General features: G+C 45.5%; 1 protein-coding gene across 2 annotated transcripts in view; it reads right to left on the bottom strand.

Annotated features, from left to right (window-relative positions):
- The window catches only part of LOC144151373 (ATP-binding cassette sub-family C member 2-like), a 53,195-nt gene that overhangs the window by 24,050 nt on the left and 1,501 nt on the right, over positions 1 to 27,644 (bottom strand). For both annotated transcript variants that reach the window (XM_077682405.1, XM_077682404.1), the window contains exons 2-13: positions 21,600 to 21,758; positions 19,274 to 19,408; positions 17,926 to 18,069; positions 16,125 to 16,259; positions 15,305 to 15,375; positions 13,416 to 13,529; positions 8,836 to 8,976; positions 6,906 to 7,068; positions 5,122 to 5,373; positions 3,879 to 4,082; positions 3,107 to 3,253; positions 1,185 to 1,281 (exon numbers count right to left, since the gene is read on the bottom strand). In XM_077682405.1, the coding sequence (XP_077538531.1) occupies positions 1,185 to 1,281; positions 3,107 to 3,253; positions 3,879 to 4,082; positions 5,122 to 5,373; positions 6,906 to 7,068; positions 8,836 to 8,976; positions 13,416 to 13,529; positions 15,305 to 15,375; positions 16,125 to 16,259; positions 17,926 to 18,069; positions 19,274 to 19,408; positions 21,600 to 21,758 (1,762 nt within the window). The remainder of the gene's footprint in view (positions 1 to 1,184; positions 1,282 to 3,106; positions 3,254 to 3,878; positions 4,083 to 5,121; positions 5,374 to 6,905; positions 7,069 to 8,835; positions 8,977 to 13,415; positions 13,530 to 15,304; positions 15,376 to 16,124; positions 16,260 to 17,925; positions 18,070 to 19,273; positions 19,409 to 21,599; positions 21,759 to 27,644) is intronic.

Genomic DNA, 27,644 nt, shown 5'->3' with positions numbered 1-27,644 from the left:
TATTCATTGAGAGGTTTAGCCGTCAGTTTCTTCGCTTGGCAACACTGAAATGGCCACGGACATGGCCGAAGCGCCACGGACATGGCGCAGCTTACGCCACTGCGGCCGCACGCCGAAGAAACAAAATAACACCGGCGTGCGTAGTCTGCCCCGTTTCAATCCGATTCTCAACGGTGGTGTAAACAGAGGAGTTATTATTCCCATTCACATTGGAGTCGAGGCACGGCGGGATAGAGCTTGGAATGCCAAACCCATATCATGGGCTTAGCACGGACAAGTACCGCCATCCCGCGGAGCCCGACGTAACCAGTGACGGCGCATTCACATGGTTGCTTGAATGAGTGCCTCGCTATTGAATACAGGCTGCCGGCGATGACATACGAAGTGGAAACTTGGCGCCTCACTAAACAACTACAAAGCAAACTTAGGTCGGCTCAACGGGCCATGGAACGAAGGTTGATAGGAGTAACGATCAGACACAGGAAACGCGCTTCGTGGATCATGAAACAAACTTGAGTAGAAGATATCATGGTCCAAATCAAGAAAAGGAAATAACCTTGGGCTGACCACATAGTTAGGCGAAATGGCAACCGGCGGACAACCAGGTTAACAGAGTGGCTAACGAAAAACGGGACTAGAAGGGGAAAGGTTCCATAACTCTATGGAGCGACGAAATGCGAAAATTCGGAGGCAAAGATTGGACTCATGCATGGCAGGATAACAGCCGTTTGAGGTCAATGGGAGAAACCTTCGTCGTGCAGTGGACTTAAATAGGGTTAGAGTGACGACGACGACGACGACGACGATTATGATGATGATGATGGTGGTGGTGGTGGTGATTACTATTCAATGCAACCTAAAGTGCACGAAGACTTTCAGCAACCATGGCCTTAGCTTACCTTATATGAACATTTATGATGCCTTTAATATTTGAGCAACCCAAGTCGTAGATCTGCTGTTACTTGAGAGCTAATCATCCACCTAGCATTCAGCGAATTTAGTGCTATTTTATGCATATTATTGTGCTAAACGTAGTAATTTCTTTTAGTTTAAACTGGATTTGTTATTTGACCAGGAATAACAACGATTATCTTTTGTTTCTGTCCAAAGGTTTTTATGAAACCATTCGCGTTTAAGCGTTGTTTCAGCTATTTTCACCAAAAACAGAGAAACTACGTTGTTACCTTTTCGTTTCCCAAACTCCGCCCCTTGATCTCTTTTTTTCTCGTCGATCTCTTCAGCGCTGCAAAACGCAGCAATTCGCCTCAGAGCAACAGTCGCCTGCAAAATATCAGCAACAAAAATACCAGTACAGGGGCACGTACCCAAAGGTTCGTCACTGCCGTTACAATGTCGCGATATGTCATGCATGCTACATAAACTATGGAGAGGCATGGGCGTTCAATAAATTGCAGCAATGGGAAGACGGGAAGAGAACCGTCCCTATTAGAGCGTTCTAGGTTGTTCTGTTTGCAAAATTAAGAGCAGAAAGCTAGCTCAAGGAAACCAAACATTTCAAGATATTCTTCACTATAAACATCAAGTTAGTTAGCCACACATCTTATATGTGAAACAAGCACTTATAGCTTGTCCTAGAGTATAACGGTTTATCTATGCATACGCTCCTTCAATTCTCACCTCAGGGAGATTTTCATAAACGCCAGTAGCGTTGAGAAACTAAACCAAATGTGGAGGCGCTAGCCATCCTCACAGGAGTAGCACATCCCGCCACCTCGAGGCCATAGCCCGAATTCCGGCTAATGTACCCATCTTCGATTTGTCGATTATTTTGCTGTAGCGTTATGAAGGTGCTGGTATCGTCGTTGGCTAATTTTGTAAACATTTTGCTGTGCTAACGCTGAGCTTCCACGTTCGAACCGAAAAAAGTGAATTGAGTAAAATGAGCAAGTTATCTCTGAAAACTGTTACAGTGGTTCCCTTTTGCCGTATTGCGGCATGTAGGTGGATAAAGAGCGGTATTTCTGCTTTGTGACGCACATGGCAGAATTGATGACGAGCATGCGTTTAAATGGCGGTGTCCAAAAAAATTGTCACGCTTCCACTAGTGGTGCAAGGTTGGCGAAACAGCAGAGCTGGCGGCTCCTCTCCCTTCGTCGGAGACCCGGCTGTTGCATCTCGCATGGATTCCTGCTGGACTGAGGACCCTAGCGCACATTACAACGCTAGTAACAAAGTTTATTCTCTCTCTCTCTCTCTCTCTCTCTCTCTCTCTCTCTCTCTCTCTCTCTCTCTCTCTCTCTCTCTCTCTCTCTGTTTCCGAACTTGCCGCTGAAAGTTCTCCGTGACTGGCAGGCCCGTATCGTTTTGTTTGCAGGCTTTCACTTCTTCCGCAAAGTGAACCGCGTTAGCGCGCGCTAGAAGCGGCCTCAACCGGCATATATGCCTTTTGTCTCAATACTCCGGTACATACCTACAGGCGCGTCGGTTTAAAACTGCTGCTCAAGGCACCATATTTGTTTTGAGCGCTTATCTTACCGCAGGGCGTAGATGAAGCGAGCATATGTTGGCGACTTTCGCGTACACTGAAGCTTATGAGCTGTACATTCGTGCATGAGTAAAGAAAGGGCTATGGCAGTAAAAATCTGAACTGTGCAAATGATTCTGCTGAGACTCGTTTGAATCCACAGCTAATCAGTAAAGATCGCTTTTTGTGGCCATGGCTGTTGAAAATTTAACCATTCGCTACTTCATCAGGACCCCTCGACAGACCCTCCACCCCTGTTATCCTATATTGATTTCGTTACATACCCGCCACGGTGGCTCAGTGGCTAAGGCGTTGCGCTGCTGAGCACGAGGTCGCGGGTTCCATTCCCGGCCGCGGCGGCCGCTTTTCTGATGGAGGCGAAAAGCAAAAACGCCCGTGTGTACGAGATTTCGGCGCACGTTAAAGATCCCCAGGTGGTCAAAATTAATCCGGCCCTCCACTACGGCGCGCCTCATCGCCTGCGTTGCGTCGGCGCGTTAAACCCTACAATCAAATCAATCAATCGATTTCGTTACATAAAGACTAAAACCAGCGGTATAAAATGACCAGTTCTTAATGATTGCACTAGATATATAAAAACAGACCTGAAGGAGAAAATACCTTGCTAGCAGTTCTGAACACTTCAGAGATGCTGTTCGTAGTCAAGTCGACAACGTACAAGAGTGATATGCATGTGAAAGAAAGAGCTGGGCTTAAAACAACCTGGTGTCCAAAAAGATCCATTGTTGAGAAAAGAATGATCATCAACTGAAACAAAAAGAGCAAACCATTACTTTCATGTTTTCATTAAAGTGTTTTATTGCTCCTTTCATAATATATATCTTTCTTCTATTTACAGGTGTGTTGAACACGTGCAGCCGGTTTTGTCCCGGCCTGTCAATTTTTTTTCTGGAAGGGGGGGAGGGAGCATGCGAGGAAGCCTTGTTAACTAGGTCGAACATTTTTTTAACTCCACATTATTTCGCAGACCTAAAATTAAATTCGCTATTTCACGCACACCAATCCCGCAGGCCAGCCTGTACCTTTAAAACTACGAACTTTGTGCCTTGTTAAATGTTTTGTCGATTTTCGACGCGAAGAAAGTACTGGTCTATTCTAGCTGCTGTCATGCATTTTACCATAGTTACTTTTTTTCGTTATGATATTTAATAAGCCTCCGCGTCAGTTTTGAAATGTTAGATGGCATTTTAAATGTGTTCTCGGAGACATTTATCAGCAACGACGCCAATTTAGAAGAAATCCGCATTGGCAATATTACACACAAATTGCAGGAAACATTTCGTTTGGCGTATACTTGTAAGCATAAGACTGCAGGTTTTCCTAGTTGTCACAGGTTATTGTCAGGATATGTTGTAGTAATGTGGAAACCCACCACTGCACTGCAGGAGCCGTACAGAGAATCGAGAACGGCGTCAAGAACATTGGCCCGGAACAGCCACTTGAGCTCGACGTCTCGCGACCGCAGTGCGTTTTCTCCCAAAGCATCTTCCCAAGCGTACATCTTTACCACACGGACGGTCGATAGTAGATCGGACATGTACTTCAGCCTTTCGTCACGAGCCTTGATATTTCTGCGCTGTAAGAAAAAAATGTGAATGCTTCATGATATATTTTTTTGTAAGACGAATAAATCTGCGTATTAACAATGTTCGTCAACCATACCTTGAGGGGACGCAGTCGCGTCACTAAATTCCTAGAGGAGTAATATTGCCAATTACAAAAGTATAAAAGCACCTTTAAGGCAAAGCTTATATGCAGTGCTAACTAGGGTTCTTTAGTATGTCTAGGCCACAGTGAGGGAGAAAAACGCCGAAATCGGAGGAGCATAATGCAATGGTATGGAGATGACCCAATCACATTACTATACACGTTTGTGCGAGCCTGTGCTGTCTGTGGTGCGACGGACTTTGAAGTGTCTATAATGACGCCGCAGCTGTAACACGCGGCAGCCCACAGAAATATGCCTAGGAATGAGATGGAATGGAACACAAAATTGTCGCGCGGCGAGAAAAGGGACAGGCGCTCACTACAGCTACAACCACCACCAGCCGAAACCATCGCAATCGTTACGAAGAGAGGATTACATGCCAGGCATAATCCCTCTCACGATGCAGATACTCTTGCAACACACGACAAAACCCCGACACACCTACCAGTAGACATAGAAGATAGCGTAGCTTAAAATAAAACGTAATGCTTTCACATTTTCACAAGTAAGCAGTTCTTAGTGCCCCTCCGAATTCGTCTAAGCTCTGACATCACCGTTTTCATGGGTAAGAATTAGGTTCGCGTTTCTCCATGGCTGCGGTACCCTCACAGTCCTCGCATCTGTCCTGTTACATCAGTCAGGGTCTTATGTTTATCACATAAATGATAGGAAGGCTGAACTTCCAATTACGCCTATTTTATTGCCGAATCGAATGTCAAAGGCAAGCGATGGGCAGATAGATGCAGGTACAAGAGCTGCAGCGTCTTTCATCTGCTCTAGCGACTGTAAAGCTCTTACGACTGATCACCTCCTGTGAGTGCTCGTTCCAGGCATTCACCGATCTTTCAATGTTGTTTTCTGTCAAACTTCTGTCCTCATTGCTGGATACTTCGGTCACCACTCTTACCCAGAAGCGTTTCTGAAGCGGTGCTGACACCAGTGGCATGACCAGGGTCAAGACCACCCAAGCAGCACAGCAGAGCGCAGGTCCCACGCCCGCCCTCTGTGCCAGCATCCAAAACAGTAGGGGCATGGTGGTCACGCCGCAGAAGGTCAGCGGCATGGAGTAGATGCTGACGCACAACTGGTTGCAGTCCACGCCCAGCAGCGAGGCTACATAGCCCGTTGGTTCGGTGGCAGTGCTCGATAGCATCGTCGCCTGCACAGCGCAAAGTTAGGCCGAAAGGGATGCGCGTCAATAGTACAAGCGCGTGTTGCCACTGGCCACGTGAGCAAAGAACGGGGCTCCGTTAAAGGGACCCTGTAACACTTTCGATAAGCCCTTTCACTCTTTCCTTCCCGTCTGGAACCACTGCAAAAGCTATACTTATCGCCAGCACGGAGCGGCGCTGCGTGATTTGCTCGTCGCACCAGATAAGCCTTTCATTTCTCCTTTGTTTTTGTGGCTTTTTTTAAGGTTGCTATCGAAAAGTGTTAATTGGTTGAACTGAAGGAAAACCGGCCAATAGCCGCTACATGGCCTTAGTGACGTAATTCGAGCCGTCGAAGAACGTCAAGACCGGGAAAGAGAGAAAAATCTTTCGAGCGAGTTTACAAATTGTCTGATGGGCATAAGGCAGTAATGTTTGGCTGAGGTACTTTGCGATTCCCTAATCTAAGTACTCGGAGTGTTGGGTGACTACGTTCTGCCGGCATTTAAGATTTCAAAAAAAGTTGGAAAAAGTGTTGCAGGGTCCATTTAAGGTTTAAACACAAATGCGGAAAGCGACTCGTTTCGGCACTCGTTTTCCGTCGCTGGAAACCGGTCCGGCAGCGGTGAGGAACATGCGTGAAGGCTACAGGACCAGCTAAGAAAAATCGAAGATATGTTTTTTTTTATATTAGCATCTGAAATTTGTCTTTCAATTTTTTTCTTCACACTTGCGTGCCCGCTGAGTCTTAACCGTATAATATACAATTATAATATTCGACGTGTTTGTTAAGAAGTGTACGGAGCACACGTGAGTAGAATTTCAAGTTTGTAACTTAAGTACTTTTTGTAATATTTAAGCTGAAAGTTCGAGCCAAATTGCGCTCAGAGCCGAATTTAACATTTTGTTGAGAAAAATCTATACGCGTGACTGAAGCAAAACTTTTTAAAATAAATTTACACCAGGTTTAAAATGTGCACAAAATTTACAAATTGCCCCTAGTAAATATTTTCGTAGCTAGACGTCACTAAAGTTGGCCGAGCCGCACGTGCATGTAGCGGCAGGGGTCCACCTTGTCACGTTCCAAATTTTTTTGCGGTTAGACAAAATATTTCTCGGGAAAAATATTGCTGATTCTCAAAATTGTAATAATCAAGCTATCATATAAAAATATTTCTACAAATTGAAGTGGTCGACCAGTTTCACTTCGTTCGATCTTATCTAAAATTACCCATCAGCGAATGGTCGAACCGTTTCGTCGTGAACCGGTAACCGCTATTTCTTTTTTTTCTTTTTTTTCAGTTCCGTGGCTCAAAAATAACGGTTCGGGTTCTGATTCAGTTCTGAGACAAATACCGGTTTGGTTCCGGTTTTCGGTTCGGTTCCGTTTCGACACCCTGCATACAACTTTTAACACATTCCGGACATTGTTGTGAACTGGTCGGGAGGTTTTCCGTCGAACTACATTTAAGCCCAGCGAACGCTTAGAGCTGAAGTTCACGTGACGCAATCCCTAAAATAGCTTTTCCTGATTACGTACCTTCTGGAAAACTACACCCTGGAGGAGCGCCCGCGTGCGTGAACCGATCACACCCAGCAAGTCCATGTAGTAGCTCGACATGAGCCACTCGCCTATGCACGCGGTCGTGAAGAGCAACGACGCTGTAGCCATTCCCGCTCCACCAACGCTGGTGATCATGAGCCTGCGCAGATAAGCAGGTTACCGCAACAACCTAAAAGCCCGGTTGAAGGGACAATTATCTTAGGATTACACTCGCAGCCTGTAGAAAAGTGTAGGTCCTTACCGAGGTTGCCATACTGGTTTCGACACGGAAGAGCACACCTTTTGGCTACCCAAGCTGACGGTCATCCGAACGCAGTGCCCTTCTTACGCAGCAGCAATATATTTGTAAATAAGTTATTTTTATGCCAACGGGCATTCTATCGCAAAAAAAAAAAAGCTCTTCAGGAGGCCTTTCCAAACAGCTCTTTCCGACCCCTTAGAGTGCAATAACACGACAGCACTCGGCTATACTTAGACAAATACAGACCCGGTCCCCTCCCACTCCTTACATGATACACAAATTAAAAAAAAAAGGAAGGCACCGTACAATGCCCATACTGCGGCGAGCACCCGGACATGTATCACACACTTTTCAAACGCGCCCAGAAACCCGCCCATACCTCACGCCACCGTCTACCTTCTCGAAGTGGCAGGAGTGGCTGGCTGACTCAAGCGCTTAAGGCCAGCGACGGCTAACTGAGCGGGCAGAGAAGAAATTCTTGCTGGGCTTGTTGGTGAATAATTGCCATGATATTTGAATAGCGCCTGTCTCGTCTACTCTGTTCCTTCGTCCGTGTTTTTCGTACCGCTTCAAGTCATGAACGGGCAGAGTTGGCCCTCAGTTTCATACCCGGACCACCGGAGCACCCTTAATTAATAAAATTATCTCGCGCTCTCTCTCGCTACGTTATACCGGCTGCGTGTAGACAAATAAAAATTGTTTCGTCGAATTCTACAACTACTCCTGTTTGGAATATTCCGACAAGCTGCTGTATCGTGTTAGCATAAAATTCTCACTACCCCAATACCACACCTACTTTCAAACTGATTAATGCGCACTTCTGGGCGAGTTTGTATTGAATTTCCAGCAATACTGCCAGCAATACTCATCAATACTCAGCAATACTGTCAAACCCCTCGCGCCTATACCACTTGGTGTAAGAGCGCCAGCAACTCCCGCCCTTATCACCCATCTCCAACCCAACCTACGAGCAGCGAGTTGACCGGCTGACCAGCTCGGAACTTACGGCCCAACAAAAACATTTAGGGAAGCTTGGCCTCACGCGAAGGACTTCAATGGCGAATATGTTATAGGTGGGAATTGCAGGACCCATAGTTAAGTTTCAGTATCATTGTTTATTTGCATAGTTGCGCTGCTAGAATTAATCGTCGTGTGCCTAGAAAATTGTTCGTCGTCTTCTTCGCAGCGAGTGGGGGACGCAAAGTCATCCTCAGCATTGCAAACTTCCAGCAGCTCTTCGTCATCGACCAGAGGCAGCGGTGGCGGTATCTGCAAATCGTCTCCGGAAGGACTGGCACACACGTAGGCGTGTCTCAAATTATCCATAATGGCTTCTAGAGAATGCGACGGTCGTGGGGACCTCTCCCATGCAGGGTGTCTTTTCATCTTTAGCATTATGCAGAGGTTTTCTTACATGCGCAGTAGCGCTTGACAGCAGCGGTGGAGGTGTTTTTTTTTTTTTTTGCTATAGCCACTGCGTGTGCGAGGACGCTCGGTGGTCGCCGCGAGGCATGCGCTAGCGAGTGCACAGCATTTTCGTGGTATTTTTTCCCGCAACGGCGAACTTACAGCAATGTCAAAGATGTTTTGGTGCTAAGCGAAGCAGTGTTCGAGTAGTGGATCAACAACTACTAAAGTGACAAAAGACATGAGGGCATAACTCACTCGAGCGCCGAAATCCTGGCGAAAATACAGGCGAAGTAGGCGAAGAGGCACAACAGCACGCGAAGTGCATCTATCCACATCACGCGGGTCAGATTTGCCACGAATGACCATTTTGGTGACTGAGATTTCGCCTTCCGGTTCCTGGAGAAAGAATAAGGCCGTCACCGGTCACATTGTTTTTTCTTTACTGTAACATACACCTTCTTGTATATACACGCAGAACTTGCCGAAATGTATTTTGCAAAGCTATGATTCTAATGAGATGAAAGCAGCCTCAAGAAAAAGACCCCGCACAATCTGCCGCGATTCCAGAACTTATGGTTTACTTGTAAGGGTAACAAGAGCTTGTCGGTGTGCTGTAGGGGGAGCACAGGTGTAGTGGGGTGGAACACGAACGTGCAGAGATGCAGTTATACCAGAATTCATTCACCATCTCGCACTTAGTGACATGATTAGGTATGGCCAACGACATATGCAATGTGCACGTCACTTAAAAACATGCACACATACGAATAAGTTGACGCTTGCACACGAAAGTACAGTCCCCTACCATGTGGTGTCGGCCTGCCAGCACACTCCATCTCCCGCCTCCATCCTTAACGTTTCTCCCGAGCAGTTGGGAGAGATGTTAGGTATGGTCAGCTCTGACAACGCTAGCCAGATGATATTCCGGTCACCTTCCAGGGGCTAGAACCAAGGCCCAACGGCACCTCAACTGAGGTCAGCCCATCAATCGAGTGATGGGCTGGCCTCAGCTAAGGTGCCGCCGCCATTTGTTTCAGTAAATGTTTATTTTCTCCCTTTCTCTCTGACAAACACCTGTATGGTGGCCCCGTTTTTAAGACCGACCTGCATAGTCAGAATTTACCTGCCAATTTGGCAATTCTACGCCCCTTATGCGGCGCAGCAGCTTTCTTTTGTAAAAGGTAAATTGCAAACGATTGGCACGGTCTATTAAACAAAGCCTGAAATACAACTTGCATGCCACTCAAGTCTCCTGATGCAAAAATCAGTATTTGAGGACAGACACCACCAAGGGTACATGCCTGTGGCGTTCAGGACACCGCGATAATTATAAAGCTAAAGTTCATGTTCACAAAGGAAACATCTCAGTCTACTTGGTACATGCGTTGCACCATAGCAGCGAACTGCTACAGAAAACTTGTAAAAACAAAAATAACCCCATTTTTCGCATTGCAGACATGACCGGCAATGGGAACAAAAACTTCCGTGTGCGCTGGTGTGGAAACTTTAAACTGCAGCAAAGAAGTATAGGGTAAGCGCAAAATACGCACGTCTCGTAGTAAGTTTATCTTCAACCCGCAAGCTTAAGTGCACTTCAGTAAAATTGGCGAGCGAAAGTGTGAAGCTTCCCAGCTGTAAGAGGGAAGGAGTGAAGGAATAGAAGGGCTTTCGGAAGAAGAGAGAGAAGTGAATGGCGTAACAAGGGAGGAACAAAGCGCTGTACTGTCACCAAAGTTCAACGCGGACGCCCATCAGTAATTAACTAAATACGAACAAAAGCACCGGATAACGCACCTCCCTTTCTCCCGGGAAAAGACCAGGTGAATTGCTGAAAACTGCAGATTCAATGCCACGCCATCGACACGTGTACAGCCAGCTACCCATCACGTGCACATCACCGATACGATGAACGCGATCGTCTGTCCAAGCTAGGATTTCGCTACAAACTGAGCCTTCTACTTTCACTTCAATCGCGAGACCAATATCTGAACAGGCAAAAACAAGATTAATTTTTGCGATTTTATTTCTAAGAAATTCCCTGTTCTCTATTGAGCTATGTTTGCTATATACCAAAACTTATTGGAGTCATTGATTGATTGATTGATTGATTGATTGATTGATTGATTGATTGATTGATTGATTGATTGATTGATTGATTGATTGATTGATTGATTGATTGATTGTAGGGTTTAACGCGCCGACGCAACGCAGGCGATGAGGCGCGCCGTAGTGGAGGGCTCCGGATTAATTTCGACCACCTGGGGATCTTTAACGTGCGCCGAAATCTCGTACACACGGGCGTTTTTGCTTTTCGCCTCCATCAGAAAAGCGGCCGCCGCGGCCGGGAATCGAACCCGCGACCTCGTGCTCAGCAGCGCAACGCCTTAGCCACTGAGCCACCGCGGCGGGTTGATTGATTGTTTGATTGATTGATTGATTGATTGATTGATTGATTGATTGATTGATTGATTGATTGATTGATTGATTGATTGATTGATTGATTGATTGATTGATTGATTGGCTTAACGCGCCGATGCGACGCAGGTGGTGAGGCGCGCCGTATTGGAGGGCTCCGGATTAATTTTGACCTCATGGGGATCTTTAGCGTGCGCCGAAATCTCGCACACACGGGCGTTTTTGCTTTTCGCCTCCATCAGAAAAGCGGCCGTCACGGCCGGAAATCGAACCCGCGACCTCGTGCTCGGCAGCGCAACGCCTTAGCCACTGTGTCCCCACAGCGGGTTTATTGGAGTCCTATAATTCACCGAAGAGGTTGGGGTTGTTGACCAGAATAACGAACTGCAGCATCACTTTTTTTGCGGGATTATTTATTTAAACGACTTAGGGTGTCAGGCTTGGGGGGCTACACGATTTGACGCCAGCCTTCACGTCATGTAAAGTAGAGGATCCTTCCAAGATGTTTAAGCTTCAGTTGCAGCCGTACCGGGCGTCGCTCAAAAATCGGTGCAGCAAAATAAAGCGGAGGAAAATGCTAGGCCAAGAAGTGTGAGAAGTGTCGAGGAGCCAAGGGGCCGACTATCAGGTGTGGGGAGTGCGTGCCGCACCGCAGGTATTAGTGTGGGGACGCGCGCGTCGGGGATTGGCTGCGCCTAGTGATGACGTAAGCTCTGACGTTCTGGTGTTCTCCTAGTTGAGAGAAACGGCGAGTACTCGGCGCCATCAGTGTCCGATCTACCGATAAGATGGGTGGCCCTAGGAAAGTGCTCTCTCCCGAGGGAGAAGCAGAGCGTCGGCGAAGGAAGCGAGAAGCCGATCGTGAGCATGTCAAGCAGCGTAGAGAAGCTCCGTAATTCCGGGCGAGAACTGCGGAAAGTAAAAAATTTGACCACCTCCGCAATATAGATGCGACGACTGCGGAAACAGCGGAGTTGGTGGTCTTCACTACCAGCAATAGCAGCAGCTTTACTAGAAGAAAAGAATACAGTTGTGAAGGGTGTGGGAGAACACTACTGGAAATCTCAGTTAAAAGGCCGTAGAAGAGGCCAAGTCAAAGCTACCGAACAGCTAATATAAAGCTAAAAATAGCCAAGTCAAAGCAATGGAAAATGTCAAGTTAATAGCCATAGAAAAGGCCACGTTCAAGCTAAAGAAGGGAAGAAGGGACAAGGTATAGATGTATAAAAGCCAAGTTACAGCTGTTTAAGATAACCAGCTCTGCTGTTTTCTCAGTCTTCGCATCTCAATTCCGAAGGTGGCCGCCTTTTTTATTACTGCGACTGACAACGGCAAAGTAATACGAGGAAGTTCACGGAAGACACAGTATTCTCTTTGAAACTTCAACACAAGCCCACCTCTGGACTACAATAAACGCTTATTCTCTCTGTGTGTACATTTTCGAGCTAGGATAAATTAAAAAGTCATACTTAGGGGCTTTGAAAAGTCCGCAAATGAACCTATACCGGTAACTGAGCAGTTGTAATTATTTGATAGGCCGCTTGGCACAGCGCGGCACACCAGGCTTAGTGGTGTTTTCTTACAAACAATTTTAAATAAACCTGGAATCCCTAGTGCCGATCTATATTTGTAAAGGTCACTTTAATCCGTACATGAATTGAACAGCGACGTCAGCTTTCTCCTTTTTTGCCAAAAATCCAGCTGAAACACGCAAAATAATTAAGTGGGCAAGGGGTAACACAAGATTCAACAGGAACTACATCTGTCTAATCTGAAACGATCAATGTCTAGTGCGCTGCTGTCATTTCGATACGAAAAAAACGATATGTATGCCCCCCCCCCTTACTGATAACAACAAAGCCATGTGGAGCGTTATACAATCTGAGATAGTCACAGCTGATTCATTGTTGCAGAATAATTACGTCATTACGCCTAGTGGCCTGGTACTTAACTTTCAAAAGTACATTATTGATTTTCGGTGGAAATCCTCCTTCCATAACTATGTTTTTGCTCTGACATTCCACGAGATTTGGCCTATGCAAACATGTGCTCGGAGTACATATCTAGCTTAACGCAAAAACTGAGTCACGTGTCACAATGTTTCTACACTTTTTAGCGGTTACACAACGTTTATAATTTTTTGCTTGTAAAAACTTACGGCAAGATGATAATACAGCTTTCGAACTTTTCAAAGAATACCATAGGCATTATCCGGATTAGCACACCGAGGTATATGAGATCCAGCTAGGTATTAGAATCGATGTGCCGGCAAAAAGCATTCCCCAAAAACAACCTAAAAACAGAACAATATTTTAGCTTGCGCCTCCTCTCTTGTCACCGGGATTTCAGTAAGCCCATCCTAATGCACAAATGCTGCTCAGTGACGGGTACAAACACAAGGAGACTCCTAATACACTTACCGGTTCGAAAGACGAGAGGTGAAAGCTTCGACAAGCAGCTGGGATCGGACGCCCCTCCGGAGGATGGGGATCTGAGTTCTTGATTTGGATTTCGTCAGTATGTCATGGAATAAGCTGCGCTAGAACAGATTCGAGGGCAACTGTAGGTTACATTATGCTAAAATGGCAAGGATAAGCTGGTGCGTGGCGAAAAGCCATGGAAGGCCAAATTGACATTGGTGTTTTTCGCCGATTTCGAAGTCAAAGTTAACCTTTTTACTCTCAAGAACAAACTTGCTCATTAAAGCTTCTAAAGCATCACGAGGGCTGGTCAGTCAACTTTGTGCTATCATCATTGTTAAAATCGGCTTTCAATGCTAATTGTAGTGACACGTTGCAAGCTGAGGTAAGAGCCAAAAAATAACAGTGCATCTGCTTGCTTTGTTGCCAATGTCATCAAAAGACGATAGTCGCCCCCCGCAGATGCCACGTACGGTAAATGCCTCTTTTCTTTACCGCTCACCTCTCACACACTTCTCCCGACCCACTTCTACCAAGATAAAGGCGATTGAGGTTTGCTAAGGTCAATTCAATTTTGCGGCGTTCCGCTCCTCGCGCGCCATATAATGCAACCTTTCGTTACTACTGGGCTTAGTATGCTACCACGAGGGCTGGTGGGCTAGTGTCCCGCGGGAATGCTTTTTGTATTTTGATCAAAACATTTTACTCAGCAGGTTTTTTTTTTCACTATCTATTACAAAACTTAAGCAGCCATGTAATTCTAATTACAAGAACACTGAAAACCACTTATGTTTTAAGGTTTTGTTTCAAATATGCCCAATGTTTTCTTTTTGTTCAGCAATTTCCACAAGTATGAACATTGCAACCAGATTTAGTAGTTTGTAAATGTTTTACCTATATAAACGTTTCGTTCAAGACTTCTATTAGCATTCGGCCGGGTGGCTTAATCGAGAGGCCGACAGACATACCCAAATGTCCGAGTTTAAGTATCCAAACAAAGACTATTATGAACACATTCAAAGAACATCGACATTCAAAGAACATCGACACATTCGAAGAACATCGTCCGAGCACATCGACCAAAGAACATAAAGTTAGATTTTGCCACTAGCAAGATGCCTTAACTAGAATTTTGTTTCTTCGTCTTAAAAATGCTAATGCTTGATGATCCTCTGAGACTGCGAAGTTGTTTCACGTTTCGCCATACAAGAGTCTCGGAGGTAGTTACTTCCGCCATATATTTTTCATTACCCACTAAAACTCTGATGTAGAGCTCCCCGTAACCACGGTGAAACAGTGATCCTTAGCAGACCAAAAAACACCCTTAAAATTGAGCGATATCTGAAATGTGGCTCAAAATTTTATACAGAGTTTAAAAACATGAAGGAACACGATATGAGTGGCTTAACCAGCATCTAAACGAAACATATAAAGCAGGACAATTCCTTGTGAGTCTCCGCTGCATTCCAGCCTCAGCTGCCAGGGCCTTAACTGAAGGCGTATTGAGCAGAAGGAATTTTCGTGGACCCACTTTTGGGCACACACAGAGAGGCAGAGAGCGACAGAGTGAAATATTATTAAGCAGAGCCTTGCGAGTGTAAAGCTTTTTACAAGTAGCTTTGCGTCATCTTGACGGCTACCGATCTCTCAACCACCGGGAGTTGATTGCATGCAGGTGGGAGCTCGACAGCACGGTCTCCTACTGCTATATCATACAACTCCTTATAGACCAACTCACGTGACCCTTATGCTGTCCCATTCCTAGCAAGCAGTTTTAAAAGCCTAAGGCTTATGTCTTAATTGTCTTACGTTACTTTTGGTTGCTCTCAATCCTTGTCTTCGATGATGCGCAATGTTTAATGCTTCAGAAAAGTGGTTTTGTTACTTACGGAAGCAGTGTTGTACAAGTTAACCGTCCTAATACAGAAACACTGTCATTGTCTAGAAATCGCCAGGACACCTGTGGAAATCAATGATTCAAATACATTGGTGAGGGAAATGCAATGCGTGCACACCTCAACAAGAGCACTTCACTACGCTAAGGCTCCGCGAGCTGTAAAAAAGTGAGCCAGAACTCTAAAGAGTACACTATTTGCGATTTTAGAGTGGCTGAAACACTTATTTTACACTCAATGAATCAGGGAATAGTTTACTTCGCCCTCGAAAGAACTCACTGACACACACATTTGTAGTTTTTCACAACTCGAGAAGCGCAACGTTGCATCAGAGTGGAGTAGGTGCTGCTGCACAGCTGTACCTGCACGAATTATTTTTTTGTTTTTCCCAGCACGCAAATTTTAAAAATGCACTTGTTTCATTCGAAACTTTACTGAATTATTTACAGATCCCACAAGCCGGGATGAGCAGCTTAACAAATGTGCACTTCTGTTACGAAGTATAAGGTTAAAACTGTACACCGCAGAGGTCTTGAGGGGATATATTTGGCATCGAAGCTGCCCCAGGGTCATGAGGTGCGGACCATTTGGCGATTTTTCACGAGCGGCAATATCTCTGGACACTGGTTATGCTTTTCCTCAATCAGTAGCCCAACGCCTTAGCCCATAAGCACTTAGATTGGTACCCAGACCTTTTCATGTGATGAAGTGTTAAATAACTTTGTTCGTATAAATGTACATTTCGGCTGACGTCCACAGCTAGGTTAGCAGCCGGCAACGCGGTGTTGAATGTCCAAGATGTCGTGGAACGTACCTTCGAACGATTTCGTTTGAGAAGCACGAGGTCCCGGATACCGGACATGAAAAAATTTCCAGCCGTGCAAGCCGCCAGAAGAAAGGTGATAAGAAGTACATCACTCTGAAAACTCAGATTCGTGAATGTTATCTCCTAAAAAGAAAAAAATTGAAAATTAAGAACATATCAGTGGATGTACATAAAAAAAAGGGCACACAAAACATGCGGAATATGTCGCCCACTGCGGAAATACAGCTGCCGTTCCAGAACGCGAGGAATACTTTGAAAGCGTTTCATTTCTTTAAGGCGAAGCTTTCAGTGTCTCACTGATAGCATATCTCGCTTCAGGAAAGCCAACTTTCTCTGACGATGATGCTGATCGGGGTTCAAGTAAAGACAACACTTTTGCAAGGGTCCTTCTCGTTATGAAGCCAATGCCTATCCGGTCGCGCCATTCCGGCACCATCGAAGCAGTTTGGATTTGGAAAGGGGTGCATAAACATGCAAAATTAGAAAAATCATGCCCCGTCTACGACGACGATGGTTGAACGCGAAGCCTCCTTCGTGCGCAATTAAATGGTGAATAGTCTAAGACAAAGCCACTGCGATCAAAAGTGCAAACTCGTTGCAAGTCAAAGTCCACGAGCCCAAGCTTTTTTCTTCACTCTGTGGTTTAGCAACGCAGCATATGGAAGGAGGCGCCAAAGTCCAAACCATCTGCCAGTTAAAGTGCAAACTCAAGCGACAACAAAAGAATCTCTCCCGAGAAAGCTTCGCGTTCAAGCACCGTCTTCGTTAGACGGCCGGGTGCATGATTCTTTTTTTTTTCAGCGATTTTTTATTTCGCTTACGGCAACATTTTCCTTTTTGGTGTAAAAAAATGGGTTCATTACCGCCATTCTACTGTATAATGCTGTATAAAACAGGCTCTACAGAAATGTAACGCTTAGATAAAAATAGAAGGTTATTAGGACAGGAAGAAGGAAAGGGAAACCAGTGAAGTGTGTGCATTTACTAGTTGATTAACTTTATTACTCGATTGAAGTTTGTGTTAACACTGGCATTGTTGTTATTGGGAGAAAGTAGCCTTTAGAATGAACCAGAAAACTTATGTTTTATCTTCATGCTTCCTCAAAGTTTATACCCATGCATCAAACCAATAGTGCTTTATAATTCCCCTTGGTCACAAAGAATTGCACCCTTGCTGCTCCTGAAGAAATATACTTCTCTCTTTTTTTAACAAAGCTTTGATCATATGGTTAACAATGTCAGTGCTAATTAAAATTTTACACCCACCTGAAATGCAGCCGTACGGCTACAAAAGGAAGCTATACAGCTTGCTCAAACTTCGCAGCTGAAGAAAAATTCCAGAACACAAATACTTACTTCATTTTGGGGATGTCCCCTAAATCTGGCCGATTAACAGTGTTAGTGTGTGACAAATAACGTAAATCGATGTTGCAACCGAAATCCAACATTATGATCTCTTATAATTTTGCATGTCCATGGCTTTTTAACAGGGGTTGGCGTACGGCTACATAGGGCGCATACCCACCTCACCACCTCATCTTTATTACTCGCAATCAAATGGTAAATAGTCAAAGACAAAGCCGCTGCGATCAAATGTCCAAACTCGTTGCAAGTCAAGTCAAAGTCAAAGACAAACTGAGCTCCTTGGCCCCAGAACAGACCCGCTGCAGATTACGCTGCAAGGAGTGTAATCTGACCAATTTGATGAATGCGGTTTCTTGCAATAAGTATCTTGACAGTTACTCTAGCTAACGTTCGGAATCTCTCGAGGAAGGTAAACGTGTCACACCTGTGTTATTGGCTGTAGAGTCGTGCAGTCGTAGAATGCATCGAACACAGCGGCTGCAGTAAGGAATCCGAGCATTGCGCAAGCGAATCCAGAAGGCGGTAGACATCGCCTACATCGCTTCCAAATAAGATGCAATAAAATCCCCTGAAAATATTGCAACATGTCAACTGCGCCGACTGTGCCGATTATCAGTGCTAACAATTTCGGACTGGATGTCCTTAGAAAAATGTAGTATAAGTGCTTTAGACACGCTATATTTTTCACTACAAGCTTTCGCTTCTAACACTAATCTTGCAAGATCGTGGATGCCAATGCCATGCTTGCGCACTTAGTAACGAAGTGCTGCTGGTCATATAGTTAGGCGTGAGTGCTTTTGGCTTTGTGGAACCTGTTCGTACCTCATCGCAAATCGCAAATACTATCTTGAACGCAAAATAATGATTCATCTTCAAGTGTAACTACGCAAAACTGCTTTTCACATATCTCAATCAGCAGTAGTTCCACCAGTCCACGGTGTAGGAATAGTCACCGGTCTCACCGCATACTTTCCCGCCTGCCTCCATGCTGCCATGAGCATGTGTTACAACCTGGAGGCCAAGTTAAATTGAGCATTTCTCTAGGAGAGGACAGGGCATCGTGCCGTTAGAATCGAATTATGCATGCAGCACTTATTTTCACTAGGTGAAGAAACGAACGAAATAGCCCGCAGTCACTTCTGACAACCCTCTTTATTGGCGTTCCACAAAACTAACGTATATTATTTCGAAGGTTGTTGGAACACATGAGATTTGTAGAAGAGTTTGGATGGTTACCCTAGTCCAACGCTCCCGTAACGTACTATATAAAACACTATTTTTGTAACATGTTATTTTTCCTCCATTACCGATTTGGTCAATTAGGGCAAACGGAGTGGATACCAAGAGATGGGTCTAAAAAAAGGGGAAGGCCTTTAACGCGATCGAGGAATGAAATAGAGAAATTCGGGGCCAAACAGTGGACCCTGGGCCCAGAAAAATGGGAAGGCCATTAACCCGATGGAGGGATGGAGTAACGAAATTCCGGGGTAAGCAGTGGACTCGAGCGGCGCAGGACAGGGATGGTTGGAGGTCAGTGGGAAAGGCCTTCGTCCTGCAGTGGACCTGAGTAGGCTGATGATGATGATGGTAAGATCGATTTATGCTCTTCCGACAGCTCTATGTCGTTAAATCTACATGAACACACTTAAATTTACCGTATGACGTAAGCAGCATATTTAATGCCTGATTTTTCTACTCGGTTATTGAAGGGATTCCACAAGCATTAGGATGACGCATCTAAGCTAATTTGTTTTGTAAAGAATTAAACTTACAAAGCTAAGCGCCATGCAGAAGTCGCATGTTGCAGCCACCAAAACGGGACTGCTCACAGCATCCGCCACCCGTCCATCCGCCAGAGTCAGGTATCCTTGCACGACTCCAGAGGCAGCGGCAAGTATAAGTAGGGCCTGTATTTTGAAAAAAAAAAAAGAATCCGAAGAATTTTCTGTAGCAAATCATTCAGGGATAATTTGTGAAGATGGTGATCAATAGACACCTGCAAAGTTTGTCATCCTCTCCTTTCCACGACCAAGTAGAGGGCTTCGTAAAAAAATTGGGTACGCGAATAAAAAACCTTGTGCATTCCTGGCTCCAACACATCTGCTCCATTAGTGCGCACGTTCGTACGGCATGGCAATTCCTTGTCGTCACCAAGACCAACGCCTCACTCACTAGAGACGACCCGTTTCTCAACAACCAGACCGACCCGTCTCGCTCACGCTCAGAGAATGTAAGCTTGCACTGCCGCGCACGTTTTATAAGCATGCCACATCTGCTAGGAACAGCGATCGCTCAAGGCCATGTGACATAACACCTCGCTTTGCGACAACAAAGAAAAGCTAGCACTACTGGCTGCGTGACGTCAACAGATCACATGAACTGCACATTTTTTTCTACACCACTGTGACGCGCCTAATTAGGGCGCAAAGTGAAATATAGCATTGCCGCCTCTGCTGCACTAGCTTCCTTTTGGAGTTCGAGCCTTCCCGAGCTTGGGTCCTGCAGTCGGTGCGTTTTTTCCACAAAAACATATCGGCTCGGCCGCTGACAACCTCTCGACACGTTCGCTGTAAAAGTAGTGATATACTTCCATCATCATTAGCCAAAGAAACACAACAATAAACTATTGCGATTACTTTTCGATAAGAACCACGTCCCGTTAAGTTAAAAAGTGGCCCGCTCTTTGTAAAAAATGTTTGGCACCATCTGTCAATGGAAGTCGAAGTCATATTCTAACTGTAGGTGCTGGTCATGGCTACCCTTTCTTAGTTTAAGTGCCAGCTTGGTATGAACTGGCGGAAGTGCACAAAATGGCCAGTAGTGGCGGCCTTTAGTTTAGGTTCACCGTTCTTGTCTCTTTGCAATGGCGTCGCCCTGCACCCGTATGTTTCGTCATGCGCCAGGACATCTTTATCCCGTATCCCCCTTCGACACTGGCTTCTTCCGACTCGAAATACCTGCTTTCCGTCCCCTCAACATGTACCGCCAAATAGGCGCTTCAATTTCAGGGGGAGCAGTTTGTTAGCCAAAGTGTGGAGCTTTCAAGTGCTCCTCACACCTTTTTGTTTTACTTTCGTTTAAGTAGGTATATTAGGCTGGCTGGTTGCCTGACCCACTGAGTGAAACACGTTGGCATTTACGAAACAGGACTTAAACAGGAATAGTATGAGTTACTAATGCCACTTAAGTGCAATGCCCGCTTCCCTTTCGTCAAAGACATTGCGTATTAGAAGATATCTTCCAATGAGCTCTACAATAACAAAGACGGTTTATTAATGTGCTTGGGGTGGAGTTGAGTTACAGTTATTGGTGAAGTTATGATGCCGAGATGATGTAGGTGCGGGTTCTATGGTGCTTGCCCAAGAGGTGATCTTGCTTCTCTGGACATCAGCTTAGATGATGAGCTACAAGTGAGGTAGAAAAAACTGCTTCCAGTATGAGAGGAGATTGGCTAGTGACGCACTTTTCCCACATTATATGTAGCCTGATTGTACCTGCAAATGCAGTGCATGTATACCTCACGTGCTCGCGGCGGGAGTGTTGCACACAAGCGATTAGCCGACGCGCACACTTTTGCGCATGGGTAGGCCGCATTCTGTTGTCGGAGATTACAGCCAAAACCGTCCAGATGATTCGGTGATGAACGTGCGTGTACTGACGACCTGAAAGCGTACTTTCACAATTCTACTCTTAGCCAGTCCCCCTTAGCTTCACGTTCGTGAAGCACATGCCAGATACTCTCCCTACAACAAGGTCGACCTTGGAGTCGCCTATTGTCAGTATGAGTTGTTATAATCACGTTCTACCTTTATACATCGTAAATAATATTTCCAGGCGACCACTATAGGGCATCCCGCATGAAAATTGCACTTTGTGAATGATATTCAGAAAGGGTATGGTGATGCTTCAAGGGCGCTTGCTGTGTGTCCAGACATCCACTGGTAATCATCCACGATCTTAGAATGCGTTCACAAAGAGAGTACCACCAAAATGCATTGAATCATACATAAACAACCACGCCAAGCTGTACATTAGTACGACTGTCTCTGTTCCCATACATTCTTGAAAAAGAGTGAAGCCCCATAGCGTGAAACCTACAAATTGAACGATGTCCAGAAGCGTCCAATAGGGTCCATGGCTGAACACCGGGTAGTTGTTTTGATCAGCCTGGTGGGACCCGAACACCAGCAGGACGATGAGGGTGCCGACCTTGAGAAGCTGCGCCGCCACTTCGATTGCATTCTGAGTGTTGCCTGCCTGGAAGAAAACACCAGACACGCTAATGCTCGCACTTGCAAGTGCAAGTGAACTGAAGAAATAAACTTGAGTACCGCAGTAAATTGGGCGAGTTGTGTGTTTGCGCTGTATCCTTCCTGTGAAACAGCGCAAACACAAGGACTGAGCAGAGGAAAACGAGGACACACAAGCGCTGACTATCAACTGCTTTTTAATAAAGAAAATCGCAAATATGTAATATTGAAAGAACCACGCGACACACCGTGCACCGTGAACAAGGAACAGAACCCATGTTTCACAGTCACATTCCGTCTGTTTCTTCAATAAAAATCATCAATAGCCGGCCAAAAAATAAGAGAGAACTAGTACATGACCAAACTACGCCCGTTGACCTCAGATTCAATGGTGGTGCAGTGAAACAATATGGCATAACTTTGATATCGACAAGAAGAATCAACGAGGCGTTTCTACCCGCTCAAGATCAGTGCAAGTGTATTATTCAGCGCAAAACTTTCCTTTCTTCCATGCAGTGTCATGAAAGATCGTGACTCACAGTTTTTCTGTCAAAATTATTACAGTTTCACGTTTCGGCTCTGTACCATCGTCATGGTACAGAACCGGAACCTGAAACTAATAATTTTTGCCCGGAGTTTAAAACTCAGTATAACGTAATTTTTGAACTTCAATTAAGTCAGCTCATTTTATTACCGCGTACTGACGCAACTTCAAGCGAGTGTGTAAGACCTCTTCTTTTTACTACCCGCAAAAAAAAAAAACAAATTCATTGCCTTCTTCTGCACCAAATAATTCGAAAGCTGCTGCTTTAAATACGAAACGTGCCCCCATCAACCATTTCGAATATTCAAAGTTATAATCACTCCGCTAGGAGTTTTTAGATTATTATTACAATACGAAACAAAGCTGAAAAACTGATAAAATTTAAACTGCTGGCGTACGCTTTTAACTCGCTTGTAATAACTGGTCGAAATGGTAACTGGCCCTGAGTTTTGCGGTGAAACTTGAAGGACGTCCACATGGAAGTCCCTGTTAGTGTATAAAATGTGCAAAATTCCTACGTTAGGAACATGTCCCTGCCGTTGGCGACACTGAACTCGTATTGTCCTGTGCCACCCGCATCGTATTCCCGCTTGAACTAACGCACTCATCTCCGAATTTCATGCTGCTTCTCGGTGGAAAACCGTTGGCCACGTCGCTCGGGCCTCTTTGCGGCGCTTCGCTTTCTCTACAAGTAGTGGACACTTTAATTTCCCTTCTTAGTGTACTGTCCTGTATATATGTACATATGATGTATGTGCCCCTCTCACTCTTTCTTCTCCCTTTCCTGCCTGTCTATTTTTTCCGTCTCCAACACCCCAACACCAGCAGGAGTTCCGGTGTAAACCCTTAGGTGAGACAAAATCGACCTGCTGGGGGACGTTCCTCTCTATTATTCGTAACAATAAACTCCTTTACTCATTCCAGTCCAGCGAAAACCACCTGTGTGCAAAGAGTTTACCGTTGTCACGTGGAAAGTATGAACAGATGCGCAAACACATTCCAACAAAGGGTTAAAAATATAGCCATACGCTCGAAAGTGCGCAAGCCATGGCTATACCCACTTAATAACTGCACTGAATGAAAAAGAAAATTGGTTTTATTTCCCCCTTCAGAGACCCAGCTACAGAAGTCTTGTCAGCGAATTATGCAAGCTTTTAAGTTCCCCATGTAAGCATGTAAGGCTCCCATGTAAGGTTCCCTTGGCTGGTTCCGCCAACGACAATGTGGGGCTGACTCGATTGTGCTGCATACTTCACAGAGTTGCTGCTCGCTGGAAGTTTGTAAAGCCATAAAATTGTTCTTGTTTGCAGTGTCAAGTACCGCAGTCCCGCGATGTTTATGGCTGGGAACGGCACCTGTTTCCGCCCGGGCGGATACGACATACAGTGGCCATAAAGCGCACGTGGTTCGGTCAACTACTTTTCCCAACATAGCAGCGTAGATGACAGACTCAACGCACTGCGGAAGCTGTGGTGTACCACTGCAGGTCCACCATGAGAACCAGGGCACAGGACACAGTGGAAAGCCGTGGACATTTTCGGCTGCTGATAAGACAATCCTATAGCCTGCCTTTGCGACACTTCTGAAGACCAAGGAAGCATCCTGGGAAGTCATGTGGATAGACTCCGTGTATGATGTACGTAAACATGTTGTACTCTATTGAGGTGCATTCCCCCGAAAACAAATGAATGGGTCGGCGGGAAAGTCGTGGAAACGATTGGAAGGTATGGAAGATGGAAAACGCCTACAGGACCCCTGGAGGACAAGTACCATCACCGATGTGAGCCCATAATCGGCGTCCCACTTTCAAAGACAGTGCAAACTCGTCAGGATTCCGTCCAAAGCCAGCACAACGTATTGGACGCGCTGCCCACACGTGCCGTCGGACAAGACCAGTATCACAAGAAGGCGGTGTGACAGCCAGGCCACTTGCCTGACTGCGGCTCGAAGCGTTTTGTAAGCCGCAGTCACCGCAGTCTGCATAGCGATCGTAATGAGTATGTAGCGGCAATCGCGTCATCGCTACAAAACGCACTTGCGCTATCTACGTTGATTGCGCAATTAGTAAAAGAGCAGTTGTCGTCGTTTTGTAAAAGCGAACACGTGGGCCTGCGAAAAGGGAATGGCACTGCCTCTTAGCACCGACGCACGATTTCTGACCTCTATGCAACCACCGAAATAGTTTCGCAGTGTCGTCGGCGCAATGTTCAACAACGCCATTGCTCCACACATGTGTTGGGCCGATGACGCAACAACCGCTGACTGCGCTTGCTTTCTGAATACATGTGAGAGCAGGATAAAACCTCCCCAGCCTTACACTCAATGTTGAAACATCAGATTGGAGACGCACGAGGCATGCTTTGATCCTAATGCAGGTTTTGATGACCCGACAGTCCGGATTTCCGGCCTCCTGTCACAAGTACGTAGGCAGGCCCATTTCCGAACTGCTAGTACCGGTCGGGCGGTTCGTACATGCGAACATTACTTAGCGCAGAGGAAAAGCATTTGAAATAATCCACAAGTAGATAAGCGATGGGTGCATAACCTAGGTAGCACTGTTGTTTTAATTAAAAACCTATGTGAAATCGGTGACCCGCCGCGGTGGCTCAGTGGCTAAGGCGTTGCGCTGCTGAGCACGAGGTCGCGGGTTCGTTTCCCGGCCGCGGCGGCCGCTTTTCTGATGGAGGCGAAAAGCAAAAACGCCTGTGTGTACGAGATTTCGGCGCACGTTAAAGATCCCCAGGTGGTCAAAATTAATCCGGAGCCCTCCACTACGGCGCGCCTCATCGCCTGCGTTGCGTCGGCGCGTTAAAACCCTACAATCAATCAATCAATCAATCAATATGTGAAATCGGTTGATGCAAAAACCAATTACAGTGAATGCGTCTAGGTTAAACAACTGCATTAAGATGAGGGGACGTCACTCCACAAAACTAAAAACTGGGGCACTCAAGCGCTATATGGGCATCTTCAACGCTGGCGGATTGTTTGTTACGAAAACAAATTAAAAACATTGCATCTAGGCTAAAACACTCCTCGGGGCACATAAGTGAACTTACGGGTTTTGAATGCGAAATCTTTATTGCTATCCCTGGCAACATTTATCAAAAACTCACGCCGCCTAGGTTATACGTACACAAAAATCAGACGGCGTAACTGCACGAAGCTTAAACCGGGCTAAGACGCGCCATGTGACTCAGCATTTACGCTGACGGATTGCTTGTTACAAAAATGAGTTAAATCAAACGCATCTACGTTTAAAAAACTACATAAAAATTAGGCTACATTATTGCACACAAGCTAAACGGGCCTTTCACAGGGGGGGGGGGGGGGGCAGCATTGACCATTGACGTTGAAAAATGAGTTACGATTAGCTGCATAAAATCGCCGCCTCTAGGTGTTACGAAAATTCCACGAAGGCGCTAAACTCTGCTTACGTTCTTTGAAGGCAAAGAATTATGGCTCCCAGCAAGCAGCCAAAGCATTGTTTTTCATCGAAGCTTAATACTTCAGGACAAACCCGAAAAACGGTTCGTTCCTCGGAGCGTCAATCTGACCTTCGAGCTCAGTGAAGGTCAAGCGAGAGCATCGTGCGGTTGCGCAGTGTAAGCGTCTGATCGCTCGTTCATTCAATATGGAAGGGTGTGGAGAGGGGGATAGGAAAAACACGAAGGGTGCATGCTATCATAACAGGAAGGACACAAGGAGGCGCTGGCTGCATCCAAATTAACTGTGCGTTAGCGCCTACAGCACCGACTGCGCCGAGCAGCGTCTGCGTTTTGTTTTGCAGTGCCTTTTCGTGCGCGTTTACTGCGTGCTCTCGGCGAGAAAAACACGGTCTTTCAATCGACAAACTTCGTTTAGCCACGTTTAACAACGGCAAATTTATACATAAATTCAGTTGCACTACTATGTTGTGTGCTACAACCGGTCATCCATCTTCGCAGCTCATAATTTTTTCTTTTTTTTGGCACGACGAGAGAATCTGCCCTCACGACATTGGTAGGCAAGGGCTATGCGGAAAGGATCTTCTGCCACCATGAACTGCCCATCAAACGTTATGACGACCACACGAGCATTAGTAGAAACTTTTATTGTGCCCGTGATGACAGAAACAGTTTTCTTTTTCGCCATTCACTCCGGAAAAATCGTTCCCTTCATTGCCTCGTTCAAATCCGTCCCAGTAGCGTCAAATCAATCCCTCACGTTCTTTGAAGCCCAAAAGGCCCATTATTACCGTTATGTTCTCGTCGGAAATGTTCTCAATTAACAGCTCTCTAAAACATTGCAATCCCCATTCACTACGACCTACACCGGGGCTGCCGGTGAAAATTACCGCACTTGTTCGACGCTGCCATTGTTCACTAAGATTGCTACAAAGCATATTGGGAATTGCTCTGTAAAATACTGGTTAAATTGTGACATCCTGTAAACTCACGAGTATGAATGTCTAGTTTGTTTGTCGACTAACTGCGCCTTGCTAGAATATACAGGTAGGTATGCTTAACAGGGCAATAAACTTAGGTAATTACACCTCTGGGTACTTTCTCTGTCTTAGACGTACGTATACACTATATTTCTGGCTAAGGACAGAGTCATCGGCATAGCTGAACTCGCTTTTACTTCATTAAAAACTCCATATCGAAAAAAGCAGGCCGTTTCGGAACGTAGCCCACTACTAAGTCTCTAAACCATATATACAGGGGTTCCATGAAACTCCATCGCCAAAGTGACCTTATTTTTATTAAGCATTAGGATCTACCCACTTGCCTTACTAGCTTTAAATTGCTCCTTCACGAGAGGGATACTACCATAACACTGGATTTTAAACCATTTCTACCCCGTTTCTACTCAGCTATCAAACTCGCCAATAACCTTAATACCATTGTAATTTTGTGCCACACTAACACCCTACAGTAAACGAAGCTGACAACTAGATGTCTTTTTTACTTCACAATTAGGCTTTCAGCGAACCAGTAGTCACACTAAATTGTTGTTCCATTTTTAATGTTTAGTTTTAACTCTCGGGTATTGTTTATGACAACAATTTGACAAAATCCCATTGCTTCTGTCAAACGACAAGCTGCTTTTCAAATCCGTATTTTAGTAAAAGCGAGCCCGTTCTTCGAAACACTTTAGGTCGTTTTGCTTTTACGTTGTCCTTTATTCTCGGTCCGCTTAACTAGTTCATCGAGTTCTGGCGTAACACACATGTGACCCACTTCTGTCCTCCCTACATTTCGAAATACAACTTCCAGGTCGTACGGAGAATACTGAGCTGCTGGCAGGAGGTCGCCTCCGAAACTGCATAGCGTGAAGGGAAATGCGATATTTTTCAGCGACGAAATA

The sequence above is a fragment of the Haemaphysalis longicornis genome, unplaced genomic scaffold (genome assembly GCF_048455015.1).
Source record: "Haemaphysalis longicornis isolate Haplotype H1 unplaced genomic scaffold, Haemaphysalis longicornis Haplotype H1 scaffold_9, whole genome shotgun sequence".
NCBI classification, from domain to species: domain Eukaryota; kingdom Metazoa; phylum Arthropoda; class Arachnida; order Ixodida; family Ixodidae; genus Haemaphysalis; species Haemaphysalis longicornis.
This window is presented reverse-complemented; position numbering and strand designations above follow the sequence as displayed.